Source organism: Sinohyriopsis cumingii, chromosome 18 (genome assembly GCF_028554795.1).
Source record: "Sinohyriopsis cumingii isolate HCF-2022 chromosome 18, ASM2855479v2, whole genome shotgun sequence".
Lineage (NCBI taxonomy): Eukaryota > Metazoa > Mollusca > Bivalvia > Unionida > Unionidae > Sinohyriopsis > Sinohyriopsis cumingii.
Genome location: NC_142978.1, coordinates 58,747,220 through 58,775,172, shown reverse-complemented (window position 1 = coordinate 58,775,172; position 27,953 = coordinate 58,747,220). Strand labels below are relative to the sequence as shown.

Sequence of the window (27,953 nt, the reverse complement as noted above, 5' to 3'; positions counted from 1 at the left end):
CTATTATACTAATGCCAGGCGGCTGCTGAAGCTGACGTAAGCAGTGTACTATATAAAGCCCAATCAGATAGGTTCAGCATTTAAAATATTTTAGACGTTGTGCGAGACAGTTCAAGCTACTGTTACATAAAACTTATTATTTTATCCATTTACGTACAATAAAGAACAGTAATGCCTCGAAAGTGTGTTAATACCGCGGACAATTTTTGCTATATTTGTGGGGAAGTGACATTTGCCAACCAGAAGAAAAGTATCAATTCTCAAGTGAAGAAGGCATATCATCTTTACTTCGGATGCAAGGTTGGTGACCAAGACAAGCCTTGGGCTCCGCATATATGCTGTGCTACATGTACAACACAGCTTTCACAGTGGTTGAATTGCAAAAGGTCATCAATGCCGTTTGCAGTCCCAATGGTGTGGAGAGAGCCAAGCAACCACCTAAATGACTGTTACTTCTGCTTGGTTCCTCCTCTTTCCGGCGGAATAACGAAGCGAAAGAAGTCGAGAATAGTCTACCCAAACATTCCGTCTGCATTGAGACCAGTTCCACATGGTGAAGGACTTCCTATTCCAGAACCTCCAGCAGAATATTCTCTTGATTCATCTGACGAAGACAAAGGTGAGTCGACCTGTTCTTCTCCTGGTCCATCAGCATGCAGTGATCCAGATTTTCACTGTGGTGCATCATCAACCCCACACAGAATAACACAGGAAGAACTAAATGACCTGATTCGTGATTTGGACTTATCAAAGAACAAGGCAGAATTGCTAGGATCAAGACTCCAACAATGGAATCTTCTAGAAGAAGATGTCACAATTACTGCATATCGAAAGCGCCACCAGCAATTGGAGCCTTTCTTCAGAAAGGAAAGTAATCTGATATTCTGTTCCGATATTGAGGGCCTCATGAATGCTTTAAAAATCACTCATGACCCACAAGAATGGAGACTATTTGTGGACTCTTCGAAACTGAGTCTCAAGGCTGTGCTTTTGCACAATGGAAACATTCTTCCATCTATTCCAATAGCGTATGCTGTCCACATGAAAGAGACATACGATAACTTAAGGCAGCTACTGAATTCCATTGAGTATAACAAGTACAGCTGGCACCTCTGTGGTGATTTGAAGGTAGTTGCCCTTTTAATGGGACTGCAGCAAGGATATACAAATTACATGTGTTTCTTATGCGAGTGGGATAGCCGAGCAAGGGAAATGCACTACATGAGGAAGGAATGGACTCACAGGCAGAATGTAGCCATTGGAGAGAAGAATATCCAACACCCAGCTCTGGTTGAGGCTCAGAAAATCTTGCTACCACCCCTTCACATCAAACTAGGTTTGATGAAGAACTTCGTGAAAGCCATTGACCGGACTTTGCCAGCATTCCGATACCTGCATGAAAAATTCCCTCGACTCAGCGAAGCAAAGATTAAAGAGGGAGTTTTTGTGGGTCCTCAGCTTCGAGAGCTTTTCAAAGATGACCGGTTCAACAACTTGCTGGAAGGTGACGCGAAACAAGCATGGAATGCTTTTTGCCTAGTTTCTACAAACTTCCTCGGAAATGTTAGGGCAGAAAACTATAAGGAACTAGTAGAAGACATGTTGATGAAGTATAAGAAACTTGGCTGCAATATGTCTCTAAAGATTCACTTCCTTCATTCCCATTTGGATTTCTTTCCTAGCAACTGTGGTATTGTTAGTGATGAACACGGCGAACGTTTTCATCAAGATATCGCAACAATGGAACAAAGATACCAGGGAAAATGGTCCACTACAATGCTGGCTGACTACTGCTGGACACTCCTCAGAGATGCTCCCGAACAGCTGTACAAGAGACAGGCGAAGAAATCTAAGATGTAGTCAATGACTTGATTTTTTATAGGTAGGCTATTACAGTTGACCTTTTACTATTGGAATGCATTTCGTTATGTAAACATTAATTTCTTGCAGATTACAAAAAACTAGAGCCAATTTTGCAATTTGACTGTCATATTCGTGTTCAGCACATAAAAATTGATAAGAATTGACTAATTTTATTTCAGTAACATGACTTTTGTAAAAATTTGTTGTCCAGTGTAATATAAATAATTGTTGTTGAAATGTGTCACAAACTGTCTTTCTACTTGCAGCCGTCAAATCATCTGGTCTCCGTAAATTCCAAAAATTATTTCTGCAATTATTTCACGCATTATTTCACATGGAATTTTATTTGGTTGTAGTCTGATTAATTTCTTTAACTCTCTTAATTCTGGATCAAGTGCTCTATGATCATCATTTATTTCCTCATAATAATCTACAAAATTCCTCATCCATTTATGTGGAGACAATCCAAGAAAAGGTGGCGGTTGACCATTGATTGCCGCTTATTATTACAGCAGTATTTTTTGCAAGCAACCAATCAAGAAATATTTTTAGTGTTTCTAGCAGCACTGTGCATATTTCATCCAAGATAATAATCTTTGGAATATATTTTTCCATTAGTTCAGGAGTCCCTGTATCGCCCTTCCACCAAAAGAAGCTGTGATAAATATTTGTTCATTTCTCTGGCGAGTCTATGTGTAGGTGTTAAAACAACTATATCAACAGAGTTTGAAGCACTCTGACAAAATTACTCAATCACAAGTGTTGATTTAACAGAACCTCCCAGTTCATTAAGATAAATAGTCATATGTCCAGTGACAGGATCATATACAGATGGTACTGTTGATAATTTTGATATTTCATTATTTTTGTAGGCAATATTTTTTATTTCAATGTTGGCACATTCAGAATAGCTAAGTATCTTGTTTTATTCTCCATTTGCCCCATGATGCATAAGTGCCTATATGTAATTGTTCTAACAATCCTGCACATTTTTTATTGATATAATAAAATGATTTAATTTCTCACACACTACAGCAGCAGGGAGGTTGTGACCAAAAATGAGTGACTGCTCCGGTGGCCTAGTGGCTAGAGCATCCACCTCGGAAGCGGAAGGTCGTGGTTTGATTCTTAGCCGAGTCATACCAAAAACTTACAAAAATGTTACTAACAGCTGCCTCGCTTGGCACTCAGCATTAAGAGGTCAGTGTTAGGACTGGTAGGCCTGGTGTCAGGATAATGTGACTGGGTGGGACATCACGCTACATGTCTGCTGCATGATGCCTCAGTGCAAGACATCACTTTAAACTGCCACACTGCAGACATCGTAGCGATATGACTGAAAATTTTTTAAAGCTACGTTAAAAATACAAAACACACCCAAAAATGAGTGTCTGATGGGTAAACAAAAACACGCATACAAATTTTGAAAAACATAAACTACAAAGATGAAGTAATAAAATGAGCTAACCCAGTTAGAGAAACTCTAGGTTTTAATTAGAGACTTTTTGTGTTATTGTGCTTGTATTTTTCATTTTTTCATAAATGGACTTTCAAGCATGTGGTCTGTTCACCCTTCCTGCTGCTAATGTTGTTGATTCAGTCAACCTCCATGAATTGGAAATAGATTGTCTTTATTGCAACCTTTTCCTATCAGATCATCAGGGATATGGTGTTGAATTATGTCTACCAACCTATCCATTTCTTCACACCTCGGCCAACTAAAAAATTAAACTTAGATTTAAAAGTACTTATTTGGGGTCTTTTTGAATTTTTTATTATTATTTATCAAGATTAATTTTGTCAGAAGGTGAGTAAGGGATTCCATTTAATTGTGGTCAACAAATTTGCTCTAAATATTGAAAGGAGATGTGTGTGAGTGCACATGAGAATGATCTAGTATGGATCGTTATAAGGTGAAATATTAAAAAATACATATATGGCATCCCTGTTATCACTAATATTGACAGGGGGAAAAAACTGCTTTTGTTTGTTTTAGTGAAAAAAATTCCTTTTAATATTTTTCAGCTATTATAGCTCTGACAAGTTGTATGAAAATCGTGATTCATTATTATGTTAGTGATTTCTTTTAATACTTAGGATATGATCTGATTTACATTTTCAGATTTGGGGGATGTATGCGCAGTTATTAATTGATCTCTTCAAGTTCCTTTCACCATTCCTCAGCAAAATATGTCCAGAAAATCCAATACTTATGCTGCACAAGGTAAGCATTGCTAAATATGGGTCTCTTGCAGTTCCTTCTCAGATAATTAGTATAGTTACATAGATCTTACTGTTTGATGTGTTTAAACCTTGATCTCAGAGATAAGCTGTCATATAGAATCCCTTTCAAAGCATTTTTAGCTGGATGCCAGATTTACTTCAGATTTGATCCTGTTAAAAAATCAATTGACAGGTTGATTGCTTTTATATTTTTAAAAGGTTTATTGAATCAGATCTCAGTAGACCATGTTGATGCACTATAATTGGATATCATCTTTTCACAGGCTACACTAAAACTGTTACTAGTCCTGCTTCATGACTTCCCAGAGTTTCTGTGCAAATATCATTATGAATTCTGTGATGCCATGTTGCCACATTGTGTCGAGATGCGCAACTTAATATTGAATGCCTCTCCACGTAACATACCTGTGCCAGATCCGTTGACACCTGACCTGAAGGTTGACATCCTACCAGAAATAGCACGCCCCCCACCCATTAGCACTAGCTTTGCAAACGTGATCCAGGCAGCACCTTTCAAGAAAGTAAGTATCTTCATTCACATTTCTCTCTGATGAATATATATTCATGATTTGTGTAACATAAAAAATATTACTCTAATATACATTTGGGAAGGATAATGGAGCTAGACTTTCTCTTTGATAAATATGTTATATATTTCTTGAAAAACAAGTGTCCACCAACTTTTTAAACAATTTTTTCACACTGTATGCAGTTTTTACCTCTGTGTACTTGAGAATTATCACAGCTGTTGTGAAAAAATAACCTCTTGTTTGACTCTGATAATAAAAAGAAGCATTATAATTTTTGTATAAATCCCCATTTTTTTGGTACTGATTTCAATAACAAAATTCTAATGACCAGAGTGGCCCTACCACTGGCATGGTCTGCATGCTCAGGCTTAACTGAGTTTCCATCCTAACACAGTGCTGTATTGCGTATACTCTGGGCAAATCTATTGTCCCCGGACAACAGTGACGTAGTTCCTCCTATTCAGTAACTGCTGGATAAGTCTGTAAATTACCAGTATGTTGAGAGTTATATCCCTTTATTCACATGTACTGCCACTGCTTGTAGAATCCATTTCCCTTTATTCACATGTACATAGAAACTATACTGCCACTGCTTGTAAAATCTATTTCCCTTTTTTCACATGTACATAGAAACTATACTGCTACTGCTTGTAGAATCCATTTCCCTTTATTCACATGTACATAGAAACTATACTGCCACTGCCTGTAGAATCCATTTCCCATTATTCACATGTACATAGAAACTATACTGCCACTGCCTGTAGAATCCATTTCCCTTTATTCACATGTACATAGAAACTATACTGCCACTGCTTGTAGAATCCATTTCCCTTTATTCACATGTACATAGAAACTATACTGCCACTGCTTGTAGAATCCATTTCCCTTTATTCACATGTACATAGAAACTATACTGCTTGTAGAATCCATTTCCCTTTATTCACATGTACATAGAAACTATACTGCCACTGCTTGTAGAATCCATTTCCCTTTATTCACATGTACATAGAAACTATACTGCCACTGCTTGCAAAATCCATTTCCCTTTATTCACATGTACATTGAAACTATACTGCCACTGCTTGTAGAATCCATTTCCCATTATTCACATGTACATAGAAACTATACTGCCACTGCTTGTAGAATCCATTTCCCATTATTCACATGTACATAGAAACTATACTGCCACTGCTTGTAAAATCCATTTCCCTTTATTCACATGTACATAGAAATTATACTGCCACTGCTTGTAGAATCCATTTCCCTTTATTCACATGTACATAGAAACTATACTGCCACTGCTTGTAGAATCCATTTCCCATTATTCACATGTACATAGAAACTATACTGCCACTGCTTGCAAAATCCATTTGCCTTTATTCACATGTACATAGAAACTACACTGCTACTGCTTGTAGAATCCATTTCCCTTTATTCACATGTACATAGAAACTATACTGCCACTGCTTGTAGAATCCATTTCCCATTATTCACATGTACATAGAAACTATACTGCCACTGCTTGTAGAATCCATTTCCCTTTATTCACATGTACATAGAAACTATACTGCCACTGCTTGTAGAATCCATTTCCCATTATTCACATGTACATATAAACTATACTGCCACTGCTTGTAGAATCCATTTCCCTTTATTCACATGTACATAGAAACTATACTGCCACTGCTTGTAAACTCCATTTCCCTTTATTCACATGTACATTGAAACTATACTGCCACTGCTTGTAAAATCCATTTCCCTTTATTCACATGTACATTGAAACTATACTGCCACTGCTTGCAAAATCCATTTGAAAGGCAAATTTGTTTTTGTTATTCTTTACCTTTGCTTGATTTGACATTATAAAATATAGGAAGCAGACGATGTAGTGTTTTCCTTCTATGTAAATATATATATGTTGCATCCACACCTTCACTGAAAATGGAAATCCAAGAACTGAAAATGACTGGTGAGTAAGGTTGTCTTTTACACTGAAAACGTCCATTTGGTATGAAATGGTGTTCGGGTTCCCTTGGTCATAATCAGGTTTGAAATTATAAATCATTGGATGAACTATATTCTGTCCATCTTTTATATCAATTGTGCTTTTCTTTTTTTAAATCTGTAGGGGGTTCAAATAAATGGGGAGGTATATTCAGACTAGAATTTTTATTTGTTTCCAACTTCTATAAATTGTCTTTAACACAGACATCTAAATTCCAATAAATATTGTAAATGGTTGGGTAGAAAAGCAGGGCATAAATGAACTGAATAAAAATACACGGTGTTCTTGTTCACAGGATTTGGATTCCTATCTGAAAAATGGATCTCCAGCAACCTTCATTTCTATGCTTGTGAGGAACCTTAAGGTGAGCATAAATGTAACTTGACTCCATTATTTGGAATCCAACAATTACAAAATAAATGTGTTTGTATTATTCTGTTTTATCATTGTATTCCAAAAAAGAAACCCATTGTAAGATAATTGCCTTTCTTAATCCAGAATTCTGGGATCACAAATTTTGTTTCTTTAGTGAACCAGGACAGACAAGAGGGTCTTTAATTGTTTTGTGCTTTTTTTATGAATATGCATCATGGTTAAGATTGTGTGTGTACGCTTTATTGGTTATATGTCATGCATAATACATTACACGGTAATCAAGTTCAGTATGATTTCCCCATGACTTGGTGATAATATGTCTGGCAAATGGTTAGCACCACTGCCATGTCCAGCCAATTCAGAGTTAAACACAATGTGTAGATTCAAATGATGTTTGTCATGTCATGGGTCAGCCATGTATGACTTCTGTTTTCATCCTTGGTAACTTCTGTTATGTTGTCCTGCAATTGGCATAGTACCCTCACTTTTGGCTCTGGCACCTGTATTCCACCACAACATAATATACAGACATGATTTTTCTCTGTTTTAAAGCAGAATTCCGCTTTTCTCTGGACTTGAATCCTGTTTTTCTTAATATAGTCATTTTTTTTTAATCATCTCTGATCCGGTTTTAAAAATGGTCTGTTCAGTCCCATTCTGCAACAACCCATGTAACGTATTCATTCCATATATTATTTAGTCCACGACTCAAAAGTTTAAATTCATCCAGTGATTCTCCGTGTAATGGAAACTGATGGCAATGGAAAGAAGAAGCATTCTTGCAAAAAATGGCATCCTGAGTTGTTGAGAGAGACCATGACATGAGAAGTTTACATAAAGGTTTAAAAAATGTATGGAAATGAGAATGGCTGGAGCAAAAAGTCAAGGAAAATTTAGTTAGTCAGTTTATAAGAAAACTGAATGCTAGAGGACTGGCATTTTGTGACCTCTGCTTTACGTTAATTGTGGTGGGAAGAGTTTGGAACGGTACATACAAAAGAAGCTGCATATGGAAAAATTGAAGCTCAGAAGTCATCTGGAAAAAGTGCAGTTAATTACTATAAGAAGAAAGATTTCTTGTACGAGAGAACAGATGTAGCTGTCTGTCAGAATATGCACACTACTTGTTGCCAATACAAGCACCAGCTTGAAAGCAGAAAGGCTTTCATTGAAAAGGAAAAGAAACGATTGCCTCATTGAGCCAAAAAAGTCAGTCAAAAAGGAAGGCTAAAGAAATCTTTGCCAAAGACGCAAAAAGAGCTTGACTGGCATGTGAATGTATGGGATTATTTGTATATAGTTGATGTACTTGGCTGTTTATTTTACAGATTTGTTATGAAAAGAGAAAAGTATAAAATATTTGCTGCAAAAATTGACTTAATTACGATGTGAACACTGACATGCACATAAAATAACTTAAGCACCAGTAGTATTGGAGAACAAATTTATGTGACCATAAATACTGTTATTCAAGTCAAGTTGAAATATTTGGTAAGTTTGTTAGTTTTCAAATGATGATTTTGTTATATATTATGATCATAAGTTGCACCAGGAGCAGTTTTTTATGATTGTAAAATGCAATTTTGGCCGGGGTTTTTTCGGCAACTTGGACACCCAGATCGGGGGCAATGCCCCTTGAGACTATGTTGGGGGAGGACCCTCCCACCTCCAAATTTCAGCCTTTTTTGTGGAATACCAAAATGATGTCTGAGTATAGTATTGTTTCTTTAGGAGAAGGCAATACAAAAAAAATAGTGCAGTTTGCATATCAGATGTAGTGTTTTTTCACAAAACACTGACAATGCTAATTTTTTTTTCAGTCAAATGAACCATACAATGTTCCACTGATCAATGCACTTGTTCTTTATGTGGGAACTCAGGCCATTGAGTGCATCAACAGCAACAGTTTGACACCCAGCATGAGCAACATTGCAGACTCCAAAAACATGAAACTCTTTGAAGATCTTGTATATGGATTAGATTCAATGGGTATGTAATTCTTGGCTAAATACTTTCTGTGATTGCCATGCTAATGCTAGCATACAGTAAGAAATAGGTATTTTCTATCAGTGGCATAATCTTCATTGTACTTTTTTATAAATAGGTGTAACAAGTCTTACTTAACAAATTAAGCCCTGGAGGTTTTTGTCATGTTTGTCTGAAATGCAAGTGGGAAACACATTTTGTGGGCTCTTTCTGAATACATCCTAATACATCGACTTCCAAGAGATTTCCCATGAACCTAATGCCTAGATGTGTTAAAAACATCGTTTTTCAATGGCTATTTTACTTGCGCATGAGCAGAAGGGATAAACTTCCTTTTTTTAATTTACATTTTTGTTAACCAAATCATCATTTTCGTATCAAGACCACTCTTTATTCAAAATGCCCATCTTATCCTACTTTTTGCAAAGGTTCACCTGTCTGTGTTGAGACCGGTCTGCCTTAGATCTGAGACCAAAAGGTCTAATATCCAGACACAAAATCAGATTCCAACCACGAGCAAATTTCAGGTGGAAAAAAATCGGGTCCAAAAAATTAGGTTTTTCCCTCTGTATTTTGTAGTGCAACTAGAACGTCCAGATTATTTGGTATCATTGTAGAGCTACATCTGTCTACCTTTCTATAACACCACCTACTTTAATTTATTATACATGACCATGACACTACAGAGTGTGGCAGTAGGCTACTACCTCCTTCCACGTAAATGTGGCGCCAGGGGTTATTGAGTTAACACACAAGATAGTGTTCTTTGAAGGCTTTGTCACAGATAGAATGTGAAACTATTGTATAGGATTCCAGTTGTTGGTGTATTGTTTGCTTATATTTACAAGTGCGCATACCATTGCCTTTTCTTTTTTTCATGCAAACATGCACTCATAAGAAATTTTGATCCGCATCCCAAGGATTCCAGGAGGGAAAATTCCTCACTCACAATATTTGGTGACTCAGCAGCTCTCCTTCACTATCCCTTAATTTGTGTTCAGAATATTGTTGCAAGCTACAGTCGTCTCAGGTGCAACTTGTCAATAAATGTTTTGGCTACCTCAGCCAGCTATATTTAAGAGACTGCAATACATATTCCACTATAGTGATTGGTTCCTTTCCATAAAGAATTTCATATTGGTTCCTAGTTCATGTTTCGATAGTAAAAGTTTTGAAAGAAATTGCAAAAAAAGCATCCTCCTGACCTTGACTTCTTGACTTATTGCTCTTAAGCAGATGTCACATGAGCAGTCTCAGTCCCACTTGGGCCTGTTGTTGCTAATCAGTCATGGCAGTATGTCTGTTAGTATTTGTCTTAGCATGCATACGAATTTCCAGGTTTCCGAAATTTGGATTCCTCCTTAATGATTTAGAACAGTTCCTGGTTAGACCAAAGTTATTAAAATTGAAGAATTTCCTGATGATTTCATATATGAAGGAAATTCATGGACACCTAAGGAAACATATTCATGTGTATGTTTTCTCATCTACTATTGTTAAAGTAAAAGATGTGTGGCCACTTATTACTTTTTCTTCATCTTTTTGCTTTCAGTTGTAGTTGTGCATTAAAATTTTCTTTACAATTTGAACTTTTTCCCCAGGTTGTTATTTGTTCCTTACTGCCATCTGTAACCAGCTGACATACCCAAACAGCCACACACACTACTTCAGCTGCCTGCTGCAGCTCTTGTTTAATGCCACCATGAAAGATGAAATCCATAAAGAAATTACCAGGCAAGTACTCCAAAAGCTACTGCCAATTTTTCTTGTATCACTGAATCTAAATGCAGTCATTATTATTTGAAGTTGTCAAAAAGGTGAGGAAATAATTTAGACAGGATTATTATTAGAAGGTAAACCAGTCAGACATGCATTTTATAGAATTCATTGAGGATGGAGATAATGTTATTTTGTATAAGGCATAAGCTCAAACTGTTGAAGCTATACTGTAGTTTAAATCATCAAAATTCAAAGTTACAAGTGAATCATTTATGTTCATGGTATTGTTTTTTACTTGTTTTGTTTTAAAACAAATTCTTAAAAAAATAATGGCATTAAATTTGCAGAATGATATTTATAGCAGACATGTTAAACTCACCTGGCCAGAAGCTCAAGGGAGCTGATGGTATGGCATCGAATTCTGTGTCTATAATGTGTGCATCATAAACAATTTATTGCTGGAGTCAGGAGAAATGAATTATGGGATATGGGTTTATACCATCAGAATCTCTTACAAGTTCAGTAATGACCACAGTCCATGAATATTATTGAGGTGATCTTGCATCTGATTGGCTAACCCTGTTACCACTGTAAACACCATATTTCTGATCTAATTTTGGTCAAAGATTCAGTAATGACCAAAATCCACCCATATTAGGTGATCTTGAATCTAATTGGCTGATTTCATTACTGAGGTCATATTTGTGATTGCATTTGGATACCATATACCATTCTTGTCTCATTAAGATATCAGGCAACTTCAATAACGTAAAAACTAATTGAGCTTATTGCCTCACTTGTTACCACTCTGAGGCCGATTTGCTTCAGACTTGGAATATATCCCAATCTTGGACAAGTTCAATAATGAATGAGGTTTACACATAATAATGAGGTGATATTGCAGGGATCACCCTGGGATTCACCAGTGTTACAAATTGTGAGCTTTTTTCCTTTTTTGCGAGAGAATATACCATCTGGGAATTTTTTGGGCGACAACCTTTTTGGCTGTTTAATTTGTACATACAGTCATGGATTTGGAGTGGAGATATTCAAAGAAACCATGAAAGGAGGCCACAAACTTGGAAACACAATGCACAATGCTTTGTTCATATCGACAAACCCATCTTTACAGTGCATTATTATATCATAATCATCTTATGTTGACATCTGGTCTGAGTACTGTATGCTGTGATACACTGAGTCATGCTACCGGACTATACCTACAGTCGACCAACCTCTGAAGATGCGAACAGAAACAGCTACATTTAATTGAATGATGTCTAATCCCTCTGTTTTTTTTTTAAATGTACCAATAAAATTAGTTTTGAGAAATTTTTGAAGTACCAGTTACTGTGTATAAATGGAAAAAATCTCAATCACAATTATATACTGTCAACAGTGCAACTTTATAATGGGTAAATGTGTTTGCGTGTTCATCGTCTCATCCTAAGAGTAAGTTAAAATTAACAGCATTTTGATTTAGTGCAAATTCATCAGACAACACAGTCACTGAACTTGATGCTATACCTGACAATCCAACATCATCTACATGTAGTGATGGTAGTAATGCTTCAAGTGCATGATGAACAGGTCAAAAGTTCCCGAAAATTTCTTGACAGCTGGAAACTTGGGCATCTGTGGCTGAGATATGATACAAAGTTGAAGCTGATGTTCTGTCATATATGTATCATGGTACAAGTCATCAATACGTTTACAACTGGTTGTGATATTTTGAAGGAGTTTGTCACCAAACATGAATCCAATCAGGGTAAGTAATATATGTTAATTTTGCTCACTGATCTTTTACTTTTGCCATCAATCATGTGTTACAATTCCAGGAACTTAAACTATGTAACAAGAAATAGCAAAACAAAAAAGTTTTGCATGGTTGAAAATAATTTATTTCTCAAAATACAGGTGTGAAAGAATTAACTTACATCATGGTGAATGAATTCCTATTTCCTAGAAGTCCTTTCAATTCCAATAGTTCCAATAAATCCAGATACATTCCAACGAAAAATGCCCCTTCTGTGTTGAAGTTTCAAATGTACAGAAAGATTTTCAAAGAAATCAAATAATTATGAATAAAGTTAGTTAAAACATAGTTATCCTAATATGTCATGCACAAAAAAATCTTTTCAAAAACCAAGTTGGGAGTTTGAATCACACGAAATTCTCAAAGGACACTCTGTTTCTCCCAGAGGAGTGCATTATTTTCACCACACAACATGCCCCCATTTCATATTCTGGTCATCTGTGCCCAGACTGCACAAAAGCTAAAGGTTAAACTCAAGCCTCTTCAGCATACTTCAATCAGACCGCCTGTTCTACAGCAAGTGAAAGCACTACACACCTGCCAACTCTTACGATTTTCCCATAAGTCTTATGAAAATTACACTTAAAATACGGACTTACGGCATACTAGCAAAAACTATGGAAAAATGATCATTGCTGAAAAATCTAGATAATTGGTTCATCTGTGTTTTATATTGATCTGGGTTTCATCTTAAAATTAGTGAAATTAGTCAGGGAACCAGACTAACTTTTATAGCAGCACCCCAGACGCTGTAAACTGCACATATTTTTTCATGCGAAGCATCTACATGATCAAACTGTTGATTATAAGTTTTAATAATGGCATCCAGAAAGTTATGCATGTTGAACACAAAATGGAAAATAAGCTTCTAGAAAAGTGTTAATAATCAACACAGAAGAATAAAAAGGAGTATTCAGATTCTTGTGAATAAAAGCTGGAAAGGACACCATTACGTTTATTGGAGATCACATGCCAGTATGAGTATGTATCATGGCGGGAGATATGATTGCAATCGTCATGTGAAATGGAAAAGAATTTCTCAAGAATGATGTCAAGTTGAGAGATAGCAACAGGCCATTGAGCTGCATAGGGTTTTATGCAACTGTACTAGTGGTCAATAAAGTCTACACATATTTTACAAACTTTTCAGTTGAAAATAATGTTTATCATTGATGCGTCAAACTTAAATTAACGTTTGAGTTTTACTATAGTAGTTATTGATATTTTGTTACACCTTACTGAAAACTGGTAAATCTTATGGAGAAAAAAAAACAACTGCCTTACTGAGATAGACTCATCAGGGTTGGCAGGTCTGGCACTAGCAAGTGATTGACAAATAAACGGTGCCCTTTTTTGTTATAACAAATGTGGTCTCAAGCTACCATACATGTGATAACTATTTCCCACATTTTATATCCCACCTTATTATATATGCATATAACACTGCTTACTAAATAACATTTGTTCTGAATTAGTTTCTTGGGGTCATATATGCTCTGTGATATGTTTCTTCATTCCTTCTTTTAATTTAAATGATGGTAACTAATGCTTATATATATGTATGGTACATTAATGCCAGGTGTTGACTCATGTAAGTTTCATTGGTGGGAATGGAGATGCTAGTTTGCTTATTGAGAAAAAAAAATACAGCATTCAGTGATCATTCTTGGGATTTAGGAAGCAATTCACTACAAGCAAAGCATGTAAAGCATGGCAAAAATAAATGTCTGAACTCCTGGTTGACAGAGATATACTTTGTGAAGCTAGCTATAAAAGGGAGGGAGGGCATTTAATTCCTGATCGCATGAAATCGATGGATAGTGCCAATGTTTGCTAATTATAACATAATCAGAACAAGTATAATTATAAATGAAATATTTGTGGCATAAAAAATTAATTATTATTTCTATTTCAGTGTGCCACCCAACTACCAGAGCTTAAAGTAGATATGCACACATCACATGACAGTCACAGAAGTACCAGTGAGTTTCAGCAATCATTGGCCGATGTAATAGTTGACTAGATGGTTACCGAGGTCAAGGACTCTCATGTTTACAGTGTCATGTTTGACGAGAACACAGATATTTCAGTACATCAGAATTTGGTTGTTTATGTTAGGCACTTGACTAGTTTGCTGGCAATGTTGAACCAGTTACACACTTTCTGGGTATTCATCAGCTTCAAGCTGCAAATGCAGAATCTGTATATTCGGAGTTGTTAGGTTAATTAAGCAGTTTGGTTTTAGTCTGGACAATCAGGTTGGTGTCAAACAATTGTACTGCAGTCATGTTGGGTTGCAAGAATAGTGTTTTTACCAGGCTGAAGGAGGTTACGAAAGGTTTGCTTGCAACTCACTGCATTACACATAGGTTAGCTCTTTGTGCAGGTGCCGCAGCTGACGAGGTTAGATATCTGGTCAGTTTCAAGATATACTGAATAATATGTACAAGTATTTTGCATATTAACCCCGTAATATGTGTAGGCTTGAGGCTGTTCAGTCAGAATTGGAGGCTTTTCACACTCGGTTGCATCAGGTATTCCACACAAGGTGGCCTAGATTTGATGGTAGTGTGCAGGCAGTTGTTGATCATTTTCCCACTCTAGTTAGTGTCTTGTTGGAAGACATGTCTGCAAGGCTGTTGCACTGTATAAGCCAATTACCTGTTTCAGATTGTTTATACAGTACACTATATGGCTGACATTCTGAGGCATTTGGCAGTTCTTTGTCAAGCTTATCAGACATCTGATAATGACTTTACCGAGGTTAATCCCCATCACCACTCCACTGTTGAGGTTCTGAGGTCAGGGTCTGGTATTAATATTTCTAGGTTTCTTTCTGAGATTCCAGCAGAACCAAGTTTAGATTCATCAGGTTTGACTATGTACTTTTGAGAACAAAGGTCATACAGTTAGGGATGATGCTAAGCAAAGGTCAGAGGCTGCATCATCTTGTGCCAGATTTGTAGATATTGTTATATACAATTAAATGCAGGGTTCACAGAGGAGGGGGATTCGATAGTTTTTTAAGCGCTTTAACCAAGTTGTTTGATCCCTATTTGGATTAGGTAGTCAGTGGTTAGGCAGGAGTTGGCTGGCTTTGTAGCTTATGCTAGGGTTCAAGTTCTCTGGAATGGTAAGGTGTATAGAGGTGTTAAGGACTTTATTCGGTTGACAGTGAGATCCAGTGCAGAGTATACTTGCACATCTGTGGCTGCTGAGACTACTGGTGTCACCTGTCAGCACTGTCACATGGATTCAGTAGGATGAACCTCATAAAAACCTACATCAGAAATAAACTCGTCATCTCAACTCTAGAAAAGTTAATGAAAATCAGCATGTACAGATGCGAAGAAATAGACTTTAAAACTGCATTCAACAAGTGGATACTCATGTGACATTCTATTTATTTTGTAATATTATGGCTGTATTGCTTGTTGTCAATAAAGTAATAAATATCCCATCTTTTTCAATTTTCATTGCCTACTGCATTAATAGACTTAAAAAATAATCACTACTTGTTTTGGCGAGATTTTTTGAAAAATGGCGACAAATATTGAGGTTGGTGATTTTTTTGTGCCGACAACTTTTTAAAAGCCAGGACCATCCCTGTCTTGGATCTGATTTTCCAGGCTTCTTATCGCTTTGGAAGCCATATTTCTCATCCAGGTTTTATCAGATCTAATATAGGTTTATATTAAGATATTTGATTTCAATAACAAGCGAGGTCCATTGATATATGAATGAGATAATGTTGTATATTACTGGATGACCTTATTACCACCATGGAGGATGGATTTATAATCCGATTTGATAAAAACTTGGACGGTATGCTTATATTATCAAGATCTTTTGCATGTTTGATAATGATTAACATGCATTAATATTACTGCATTAATCTTGCATCTGATTGGCTGAGCTTATTACCATTTTGGAAACGATATTTTTATCTGACTTTGATGAAACTTGACATTGGCTTATGCAGCAGAAATTGTGAAGACCTTTACCATGTTTACTAAAAATTGTAACACTGTTATTTCTTTTTTAAAGTATATAAAAATATGTATCTCTCTGAAAAGGTAATAAAATTTGCAACAAAGTAATATATGTTCTGTTATTATTTACCAGTGTACATGCTCGCAACTGTGTTTTTGAAATATGACTTGAAAGAAAAAGAAAAAACTTACCATGATGTTCAGTGAATCTTTAGTTCATGAAGATGAATGAAATGCTCCTAATAGCATGTGATTAAAATAAAGATTATATTTCTAGTTTGAAGTTCAAAAATTGGACAACGTGACACATGGAACAATTTGTTTACTTCATATTCTAGAACATGTACTTCAGCGTGCAGTTTCTCATGAAAACTTGTCACAAATTAATCCTAGAAATCTTTCAGTAAGATAAAGGAAATTAATCAGTACAATTTTTGTCTGAATTTTGAAGCCCACATCATCACTATGTCAATATTACTTTTATGGTGAATAAAAATGTCCACATCACATTGCAAGAACTGCCAATACTACATCAGTTGTTGTCTAAACATCAGCTTTTAAGCATTTATACACCTTGTAATGTGTTTTCCCTGGCATTCGGTATGAACAGGGACATTGCATTCCCTGCAACCAAATATTTTCACACCTTATCTCTTTCATCAAGTTGATTCAATTTTAACCCATCATTTAAGTCAGCTAAAGTGCCCCTACCCTCGCTATCAACAACCTTATTTATATCTAAGCTGTTGTCCATCATTTTATCGATCGATTTTCAAGCCAACAATCTCATTTCCAACCATGCTTTTTTTAAAATTCACTGCACATGCATGCTTTAATCATTTCCTGTGTTGGTGAAGAACTACACAAATATTTGTGATGTTTAACACCAGTTTCTAGAGACACTACACACATACGTAGTAGAGTACGACAATAGTCGTATTCAGGATAAAACGGGTTAATGGAGGTCTTGACAATGAACAATAAAAAATATGCCTTCAACTTTAGAAAGAATCTAGATCGGGATGTCCTAAAAGTTGACATAGTATGAATTCTTATGCTACTGCTAAATAATATGCCCACTTGGGTGTCTTGTTTATAATTACATATGTTATTTATAACATTTAAATGTGCCAGGTAAATAACAAAAGTTAGGGAGTGTTTTACTTTTAGGATAGAATAACCAACATTGAGTTACGATATTTTAAGTTATGTTCCCACTTGTCGAAATACACTTATCGTATAATTTGAGGCTGTATTTTAGTTTTTGGACAGAATAACATGAAGTTCTGAAATGAAAATACAATTGTGGTTTCCATGAGTCAATATTTGAATCAGATTGTCTGTCTTTATATGATGTTCAATAAGATCTCCATTCTTTCCTAACAGAGTAGTACTGGAGAGGCTGGTTGATAATCACCATTATCCATGGGGCCTGCTTATTACAGTCACTAAGCTCATAAGGAACCCCATCTTTCAGTTCTGGAGTCGTGACTATATCCGCTGTATTCCAGAGATAGAAAAGTGAGTACATAACAATACATAGGTTATATGTGTGTGATATTACATAAGTTAATGAAGATTTTCCAGTAATGGCCTAGGCAGTATTATTGAATGTGTAAGTTGACTAATGTGTCATAATGTGTCATAAAGGTCATTTGTCAGTGAGAAAGGCTATGAAGTAATCTTTGTCTACACTAGTTACATGATAATCCATGTACACTACAGTTCCATCATACTCCATGAAGTAATCTTTGTCTACACTACAGTTACATGATACTCCATGAAGTAATCTGTTTACACAACAGTTCCATCATTCTTCATGAAGTAATCTTTGTCTACACAACAGTTCCATCATACTCCATGACAACTTTGTCTACATAACAGTTCCATCATACTCCACGAAGTAATCTTTGTCTTCAAAACAGTTACATCATATGCCATGAAGTAATCTTTGTCTACACAACAGTTCCATCGTACTCCATGAAGTAATCCTTGTCTTCAAAACAGTTACATGATAGACCATGAAGTAATCTTTGCACTGGTTACATGATACTCCTTGAAGTAAGCTTTGCACTGGTTACATGATAGACCATGAAGTAATCTTTGCACTGGTTACATGATACTCCATGAAGTAATCTTTGCACTACAGTTACATGATAGAACATGAAGTAACCTTTGTTTGCACTACAGTTACATGATAGACCATGAAGTAATCATTGTACTGGTTACATGATAGACCATGAAGTAATCATTGTACTGGTTACATGATAGACCATGAAGTAATCTTTGTTTGCACTACAGTTACATGATAGAACATGAAGTAATCTTTGCACTGGTTACATGATAGACCATGAAGTAATCTTTGCACTGGTTACATGATACTCCATGAAGTAATCTTTGCACTACAGTTTACATGATAGACCATGAAGTAATCTTTGCACTGGTTATATGATTGACCATGACATAATCTTGGCACTGGTTACATGATACTCCATGAAGTAATCTTTGCACTGCAGTTACATGATAGACCATGAAGTAATTTTTGCACTGGTTACATGATACTCCGTGAAGTAATCTTTGTACTACAGTTACATGATAGACCATGAAGTAATCTTTGCACTGGTTACATGATAGACCATGAAGTAATCTTTGCACTACAGTTACATGATAGACCATGAAGTAATCTTTGCACTACAGTTACATGATAGACCATGAAGTAACCTTTGCACTACAGTTACATGATAGACCATGAAATAATCTTTGTTTGCACTACATTTACATGATAGACCATGAAGTAATCTTTGTACTGCAGTTATGTGATACTTCAAGAAGTAATCATTGTCTACACTACAGTTACATAATAGGCCATGTTGTAATCTTTGTCTACACAACAGTTATGAGATACTCAATTCAGTAATCTTTGTCTAAACTATGATTACATGTTACTCCATGAAGTAATCTTGTTGAAACTAGTTACATCATACTCCATGAAGTAATCTTTGTTTGCACAATAGTTCCATCATACTCCATGAAGTAATCTTTAACTACACTAAAGTTCCATCATATTCCATAAAGTAATCTTTGTCTACACTACAGTTGCTTCATACTCCATGAAGTAATCTTTATCTACACTACAATTACATAAGCCATTATGTAATATACACTTCAGTTACTGAGTAGTTCTTCAGCTCTGATTGCATTTCTGTATACTCAGTACCTAGAAGGCTTTTCGTTTCATTAGTGGCTACCTTGAAATTGTATTAGTTGCTACCTTGAAATGTTGATTAGTTGTTACCTTGAAAGCTGCTTTTTGCATTCCTTTTCTTGCTACATATTAATTGAAGTCTTTATACTGGTATTGAATTTATGGATATATTTAGCTTCATTGGTCAAAAATCAGACCAAAACCAGTGATTGAAGGTTGGGAGGGTGTATACTTCAAACGCCTTATCCATCAAGCCAACTGTCAGTGTTTTTGCAAAATATATCTTGAATCCTTTGAGATAACTTGATGAAATGCGCTTTTGATTAAAGTTTTTCAGCAGTGCTCTTAGCTTGGGCTTGACATGCTTTTATCCTTGGCTTGACATGCATATCATTGGCTTGACATGCTTTTATCCTTGGCTTGACATGCATATCCTTGGCTTGACATGCATATCCTTGGCTTGACATGCTTTTATCTTTGGCATGACGTGCATGTCCTGGACTTGTATATTACAAATTTTGTCTATCCATCCATCCATCAATCTCGCATCTTCACAGCCACATAAAATCTTCATGGAACTTGTTATGCATCAGTCTGATTTTGTCCAATCAGTGTTTTTAGAACCATCTTCCTGTTTTGTTTTGTTTTTCTAATATTGTGTATACCTCATATGACTGATCTTATTTAACTCTAAACCTCTTGAATGAATGGTGTCATTTACTAAAACACATCCTGAATGGAAATGGTACAGCTCTGATCATCAGCATGTCCACTGTTTTGAATAAGTTTGAAAAGTAGACCTACTTGACATTTGGGTCAAGCCATAGTTTACTGCTTGCATTTTATTTATTCATTGTTCTTCTATGAATAACGACCATTATTATGTGCTTATTTTTTTTCCCCATTAACTTTACATTGTCAGAATCGTTCAATATTCTCCGATACTGAACGCGCACAACAATACACATATAGCATTCACGTGAAGAAAGGAATTACTTTCTATTGTAAACAAACAATGATGTAGACGACAGCACTTTTTATTTGTAAACAAATCATATACACTCGCGTAAGAGGTTCTTTACGTTGTGGTTGTTTAAATTTGTTTCTAAAACATGTTTCGTGGACTGCAAAAAAACCCAGCTGTTTTGGCATCTTCCGCGTTGATACAATGTTACAGATTTAGGCTAGCTACATTATATAAAAGACGGAAGATTAGGTCCTTACAAATACCATGCAAGTGACAAAAGTTATGTCGAGCATGCGGCTAAGTTCAAATTTATCTGGGCAGAGTTATGTGCGCATTAATAATGATGTCATTGTGTAATGACAAATCTGCGCTTGTGTATTTAGTTTGGAATATGGCATTCGTTCATTTACATTGTTTCTTGTAGTGTATTTTGTTTATATAATTAAACCTTAGGTAGAACAAAAAAATGAACATATAATAAAAAGGTTACTGCATTTGTATGGGAAAATATGAACTCGTTTTGTTGGAAGGATATACTGCACTCACAAGTTCGTGCAGCATTCCATCCCAAAACTCGTTCATATTTTCCCATACAAATTCAGTAACCTATAAGTACTCATACAAGTGAACCTGAATGATGCACAAGTTGATAGCACTTTTGATTTCAAGGTTTTGGCTCATGTCTTTGTAGTGACTTGTGTGCATGATGACATGCAACTATTAAAAGAATTTTCTTAAGAATATCTTCATTGGTGCCAGGTTTCCCTTTTTTTAAATTAATTATGGACTTGATCAAACTTTTCATGTGGGTAGTATCTTAAATATGTTCACAATTCTTCTTTCTATCAGATTCCATCACAATAAATTTGTACCAAATTTATATGAATGTATTAAATCAAAGGCATAAGAAAATAATTCTGATACCAAATTTACTATGCTGGAGTTTCTCAAGAATATCTTAGATGGTTTCAGTAGCCAGTAATTAAGAAAAACTAAAGGAGTTTAGAAAAATTACAAATTGTTTGTAGGTTCTGACAGATTCTTGTTGCCCAGTTGAACATGTCACTTTCATGAAATTCTTGTTAAAAATCAGTTTTATCAAATAAGCTGTATGCAGTTAGAATCGGCCATAACATTTTCAGAAGCTAATGCATTACTGGTGGGAAATTGTAACCCTTTGTTTTTGTCAAGGCTTGTTAACATTTGGCTTTGAAGTTCCAGCATTTGTCATATGTACACACTAAATGTATGGCAAATAATGTTTGACATTTCCCACTTTTGTTGCAGATTGTTCAAGTCTGTGGCACAGTTAGACAAGGAGCAAGAATCAAATCCTACCATGCATGAACCAATGTCTACACAATCCAAATCAAATCCTGAGAATCAGCAAGAGCTGAATCCTAGCACACATGAACCAGAGTCGGTTGAAATGCATTGAGAGCTAAATCCTAACACACATGAACCAGAGTCAGCTGAGATAGAAAGGGACTTGGCTAGATGTTTTAGTGGCATTGATTGAAAAGAAGTAGTAATAGAGATTGTACTAAGAAATAATTGTATGGGCTTGAATATACTTCCAGAATTTATAAATGTAAACAAATGTATTTTTGTTATGCATATGTGTCACAATAATTGGTTTAATGCTGTTTCTGAGGAGTCCCATTTTTACTAAAATACATAGAAGGATATTTCAGTGTTCATGCATGTAGTTATTATTTTGTCCCAGGAAAAGAGATCCTGCACTTTCTAAAAGTATTTTAGATCTGTTAAACACGTTTTTCATTTAATTTTTTCGCAACGGCTCATGTGGCCTAGTGGTTAGAGTGTCTGCCTTGAATGCAGGAGGTTGTGGGTTCGATCCCCAGTCGAGTCATACCATAGACTTACAAAAATGGTACTAACAGCTGCCTCACTTGGTGCTCAGCATTAAGAGGTTAGTGTTAGGACTAGTCGGCCTGGTGTCAGGATAATGTGACTGGGTGGGACATCATGCTACATGTCTGCAGCATGATGCCCCAGTGCTAGACATCACTTTAAACTGCACACTGCAGACATCGTAGTGATAAGACTGAAAAATTGTTAAAGCTACGTTAAAAATCATTTCATACAAGTTGTGGAATTGCAGCAACATGAAGGGAGATCTGAGTCATCCTTTGAAAATGTTGCACATCTTTTTAGGTTAGTTCCTATAACTTTCATGAAATATTTTGTACTTTTTGTCCATCTTCCTACAGAGTGTCGCACATCTTTTTAGGTTAGTTCCATGAAATATTCATTCATTATTAAATCTTAATATTTTGTACTTTTTGTCCATCTTCCTGCAGAGTGTTGCACATCTTTTTAGGTTAGTTCCCATAACTTTCATGAAATATTCTTTCATTATTAAATCTAATATTTTTGTACTTTTTGTCCATCTTCCTACAGAGTGTCGCACATCTTTTTAGGTTAGTTCCTCTAACTTTCATGAAATATTCATTCATTATGGGTGTGCTGTCTGATAAGACCAGAATTAGAATATTTTTTACTTTTTGTCCATCTTCCTACAGAGTACTTCATAATTTAATTTGGGATTATATCATTAATTATCAGGCCATATGTAATCCCATTATCATGAGAGGATATATGTATTAAAGTCATGAGAGTGTATGTTATTGTTAACAGGGTTACAAGAAATCAGAGTGATTATCCTTGTGAACTTTTTACATTGTTACCAACTTTTCTTTGTGCTACATTGAATAATGTTCATTACCAATAAAAATATTGATGACCAAATAATTTTGGCATTACAGGAGTTGCATGTAAGACTTCAGAAGAATAAATTTGGCATATGAAAAATCCATATATATTAGATATTTCCAAACATTTTTCCATATCAGATCAGTTTTGTGCTTTCTTCATTTGTTCTGAGAGAAAAAAATTTGATGGATAAATAACAGCAAGTAAATCAGTCTAGATCAGGTTATTTCACATTTTCTTAAGTATGCCATATGGAAACAAGTTTCATGTTTAAAAATCTGAGGAAAAAAAATGGGCACAAATCCTTTCATAGAGCTCAACAAATTGTGTGCTCAGAGAGATAATCCTCTGTGTTGTCAGTTGTATCTTTGTTTGGGAAAGCAATAGTCATGTCTTTTAGTGCTTTCAATAGGCTACTGAATTTGAGCTTGGTAACTAGGAGCTGTCATGGTTAATGCAAGATGCCATGTGATTTTGAAATTTGTCAGACCCTGGTCAGTATTTGTTTTCCATTTTAACAAGTGCAGCTCACTGCCTACATTATTTCTCATGATGCTGGCATCATGGCTCATACATGTAACTGTTGTTTGAATTGTTTATATATACTATAGATTTATGATATCAAAATAGTTTTCATTGTGATTTATTATGTTTTTCTTCTTTGCTCTAAACTTGAGAAAAAAGGCCTGACTTGCATCAGAAAGTGTTCAAAAGCCACCGAATAACTTGATAACATTGTATTATAATTTGTGTAAATAAGATCTTATAGCAATGTGAATATATCAGCTGCATTGCATATATATGTTTAATTGGTTATAAATATTTTACCTGTAGATGTCAATGTTTCCATGATTTTGACAAATGTAACAGCTTACCTGTGATGAGTAAAGTTTTGTTGTTCCTAGGGACACTGTAGGGGTAGATGCAGTTTGGCAAAGTATATCATGATTGTATTGTAAATACTGTGTCACTGTTCTTTAAAAAAAAAAAATTATATTAGACAAGTAATTTAAAGTTTAAATCGAGTGGAATCTTTGCAAGGATTACAGTTGTCTCCCTTTTTTGTGAAGATTATGTGTTTTGTGGCAGATATCAGTACTTGTCATCAGGGATATAACTTTGTCCTGTGCAGTTTCTACAATGCTGAGTTGAATTGTAAATTGTATGTCCATTTCTTGAAACAGTAACCCACTTTTTACTCCCATAATGTAGACTTTGTTGCAAAAGTAAAATGTACCAGCATGATTTATAGTGGTTAGATTATTAAGGGAAAAATAAGCTTGTCATTCAAGTTTGATATAATACCATTGCTTAGCGGAACCATTATGAGTGCCTTTTGAAAAATATTATGAGAAGACACAAAACTGGAATTAGAAGCCATGTATCTTATTTCTTTTAATTATATAATTTGTTTTATGAACTCATTTATTATTATAGGTAAAAGTTGTTTTGAGGTACAAGGTTGAGAATTGCAAAAGGGATATGATGACAGAATGTTTTTGACAATTATGATGGTGCAAAACAGTGTGACATCCAGTAGGGATGCTTTATGATGGTGTAAAACAAAGTTTGATGTTTTGTAATACAATAAGGTTACTGCTATCCATGTTTTGTAGTTTATGTCAAGGTTATTCACACCTTTTTATTTATTTACCATGGAAGTTTTGCTCCTTCTGATGAATGTATGGTGTAAGACATGAAAGTTTTTTTTTTTGTCCATTTTATTAAACAGATAATGTAAGCTGGAATGTTTGTAACAGAAAATAGTATGACACGACTGGTGGTTTAGTTATGGATTGGTTGTACCAGCAATCTTTATGACATTTCCTGATGTTTTACTACCAAATTAACTTGTGTGGTCAGGGTTTACAGGTAATTTTGGGGTATAGCTCTACCAACTCCTGGAAGTAATATTTTCAGAAAATGAGTACATCTCAAGTCAGCACATAATTTCTTCATGGAAAATTTTAAGACATTGCCTGCAATGAATTTCATCAACTGCAAATGATAATTGATCAACGGTAATTTTATATTCAAGCTTGCATGTACAAAAATGCAGAACTTGAGCAATACTCTAATAGCATTGTTGTTAGAGATTGTTTTAAAAAAATATTTTCCACACTGTAACAAGTGCTCTCGGGGCCCCGAGTGGTCTAAAGCGCTCTCCATTATGGATCACTGCCATCTCACCTCTGTCTGCTCGGATTTGGCCAGTGTGGGTATGTAAGAAAGCTTGCCAGTAGGTTCTCATGGGTCGGTGGTTCTTTCTGGGGTTTTCCCGGGTTCTTCCTCCACCATTAATACTGGCCACCATGTATAACCTATTGTGTGCTGAAAAATGGCGTTAAACCCAACAACAACAACAAGTGCTCTGATATTGGATTGGTTTGGTATTTTATGACAACATGTGAATTGTATTTAGTAACAGATAATTACCTTACCTAGGGACATACTATGGTAGCTGATCCATGGTATAATTTGTACCCATTTCCTCTTGATTGTAAATCCAACATGGAAACCACAGAGCTACCACAGCTGTGTGCTCTCACAGAAGTTGATATGCATGCACATGTTGGGATGCAAACTTAGGTCATGGTAGACGGCTGTTGGAGTTTTAGTTGTCCCTTGCAGTGAAATTTGCAAGGAATGTAGAAATGGGTTACATTCAGCTGTTACTCCAGTCCATAAATCCAAAATTGTTCATGATATTGCCATGAAAAGCCATGGTACATTTGTTATGTATATTTGATTTAATTATATCTGATTTAATATATATTTAGTTCAACTTAATTGTTTGTCAGTTTTAATTTTTTCTTTTTATTACATGCTATTGTAATGTAAATTTATTCACTGGAGATAATATTTTTTCCAGAAAATAGTTTGACCATGACTGTTTTAGTAAACACTAGGTGTTGATCTAGATCCTGACCTTGATTGAAAATTAGTAGCAACCTCATAAATAAGTTTTTTATTTATAAATAATCGGTTGTTGTCAATGTCATGATGGGACTACTGATTTAAGATGTAATTTTTTTTTATTTCTTAAGAGTAAAATGATTGGTTTTCATCAGGGCCACACTGGATGTACGTGATCTTTAACAAGTACATAATTTCTATGAGGTTCTGGAACATGATCACTTGACCCCCTTTTTATGTTTTAGAATACGATATAACCTTTGTTTTGGAGAGATATTCTCAGTACAAGTTGGGCTTTTTCTTACACTGGAAGTTGTTATGTTGTGCTGTTTGGAGTTGTTTCAAATTACTTGGATTCACAAAGGATTAATTCTTTTTTTTCCAGGAAAATATATGTACTCATATGAAATTCCTGAGCAAAGAGAGCTCATATAAAAATTTATTTGGATTACCAAAACTAGAGTGATATTTCTTGTTTCTGCATGGAGCTGTACACTTCAACACTACAGATTACAGCATACATCGTTGTCTTCCATCTTGGATTTTTCGTTGGGATGCGAACTTGAACTCATTAGAACATTTTGTTATTGGGACTTCAAAAATTTTATTCATGGATTATTCTTGGATTACTTTTGGATTTGATTATCAAAACCGTAAGTTCATATTTTTTCATGTTTACAGAATTTTTCCAGGAAAATAAATTATTATATTTTTTCAAAGCTTGTTGTTTTCACTCTTTCTTGTGTTGCTGTTTATTTGAGCCTAAACACATAACACAATTGTTAATCAAGTGGTTAAAGATGCATCTTTTCCTATTCACAATTCTTCATTTTCTACATTTTTTATTTTCGTCCATCCTGGGAGTTGGTGGCATGGTTGAGCAGTGGTAAGCATGCTGGACTTGTGACTGAAAGGGCGCATGTTCAGATCCTAACATATGATTAGCCTGAGTTGGTTACCTTTAGTCCAATCACCTTTGTTCTTAATATACTATTTATTTTGCTTTGCCACACAAAAAATTATTGACCATTTATTTTTCAAATTTGTTACCATTACCTTTATATTACATACTTTAAATATTTTATCTGGTTGTACGTGTTTCCTTTATTATTTGAAATGGTATATCCCACAACATATTTTGGCAATTTGTATTATTTACATTTTTAGAATCTAGATTTTAAATTGCTATTGTGTTGATGAGCAGTGAAATCCAAAACATCATCTATCCATCATTCACTTTTGTTTCTGCAGTAAACTCAAAAACTGTTTCAAGATATGTCACTGAACCTTGGTACACATTAGTTTTGTGGTATAGTTGTTAACTTTTGTTGTCAATTTCTTCCTGTTTCAATAGCTTTTAGCATTATTGTTTTATATACCTACAAGCCTTAATATGTCCCACAGTTTAAGGCCCAGATGATTGAAAGCATATCTGGAACTTGCTACAATTAACATTGTCCAGATGTGCCTATTGCTACTCCTAAGCTTACTGTTGGAAGTCCTGAAACTTGGCACACAGTTATATTGTGAGGTTGAGTGTTGATCTTAAATGAAACTGGTGCCCCACAGGCCATGCATGTTCCATATTTTTAACATAGC

At 35.3% G+C, this 27,953-nt stretch overlaps 1 protein-coding gene across 2 annotated transcripts in view; it reads left to right on the top strand.

The window, feature by feature from the left end:
* The window catches only part of LOC149776738 (CCR4-NOT transcription complex subunit 1-like), a 59,531-nt gene extending 32,458 nt beyond the window's left edge, over nucleotides 1-27,073 (top strand). For both annotated transcript variants that reach the window (XM_089941276.1, XM_089941277.1), the window contains exons 11-17: nucleotides 3,986-4,087; nucleotides 4,371-4,628; nucleotides 6,938-7,006; nucleotides 8,838-9,006; nucleotides 10,605-10,737; nucleotides 17,917-18,051; nucleotides 21,990-27,073. In XM_089941276.1, coding sequence (XP_089797402.1) covers nucleotides 3,986-4,087; nucleotides 4,371-4,628; nucleotides 6,938-7,006; nucleotides 8,838-9,006; nucleotides 10,605-10,737; nucleotides 17,917-18,051; nucleotides 21,990-22,140 — 1,017 coding nt within the window. In that variant the 3' untranslated portion in view covers nucleotides 22,141-27,073. The remainder of the gene's footprint in view (nucleotides 1-3,985; nucleotides 4,088-4,370; nucleotides 4,629-6,937; nucleotides 7,007-8,837; nucleotides 9,007-10,604; nucleotides 10,738-17,916; nucleotides 18,052-21,989) is intronic.
* The last annotated feature ends 880 nt before the right edge of the window (nucleotides 27,074-27,953 follow it).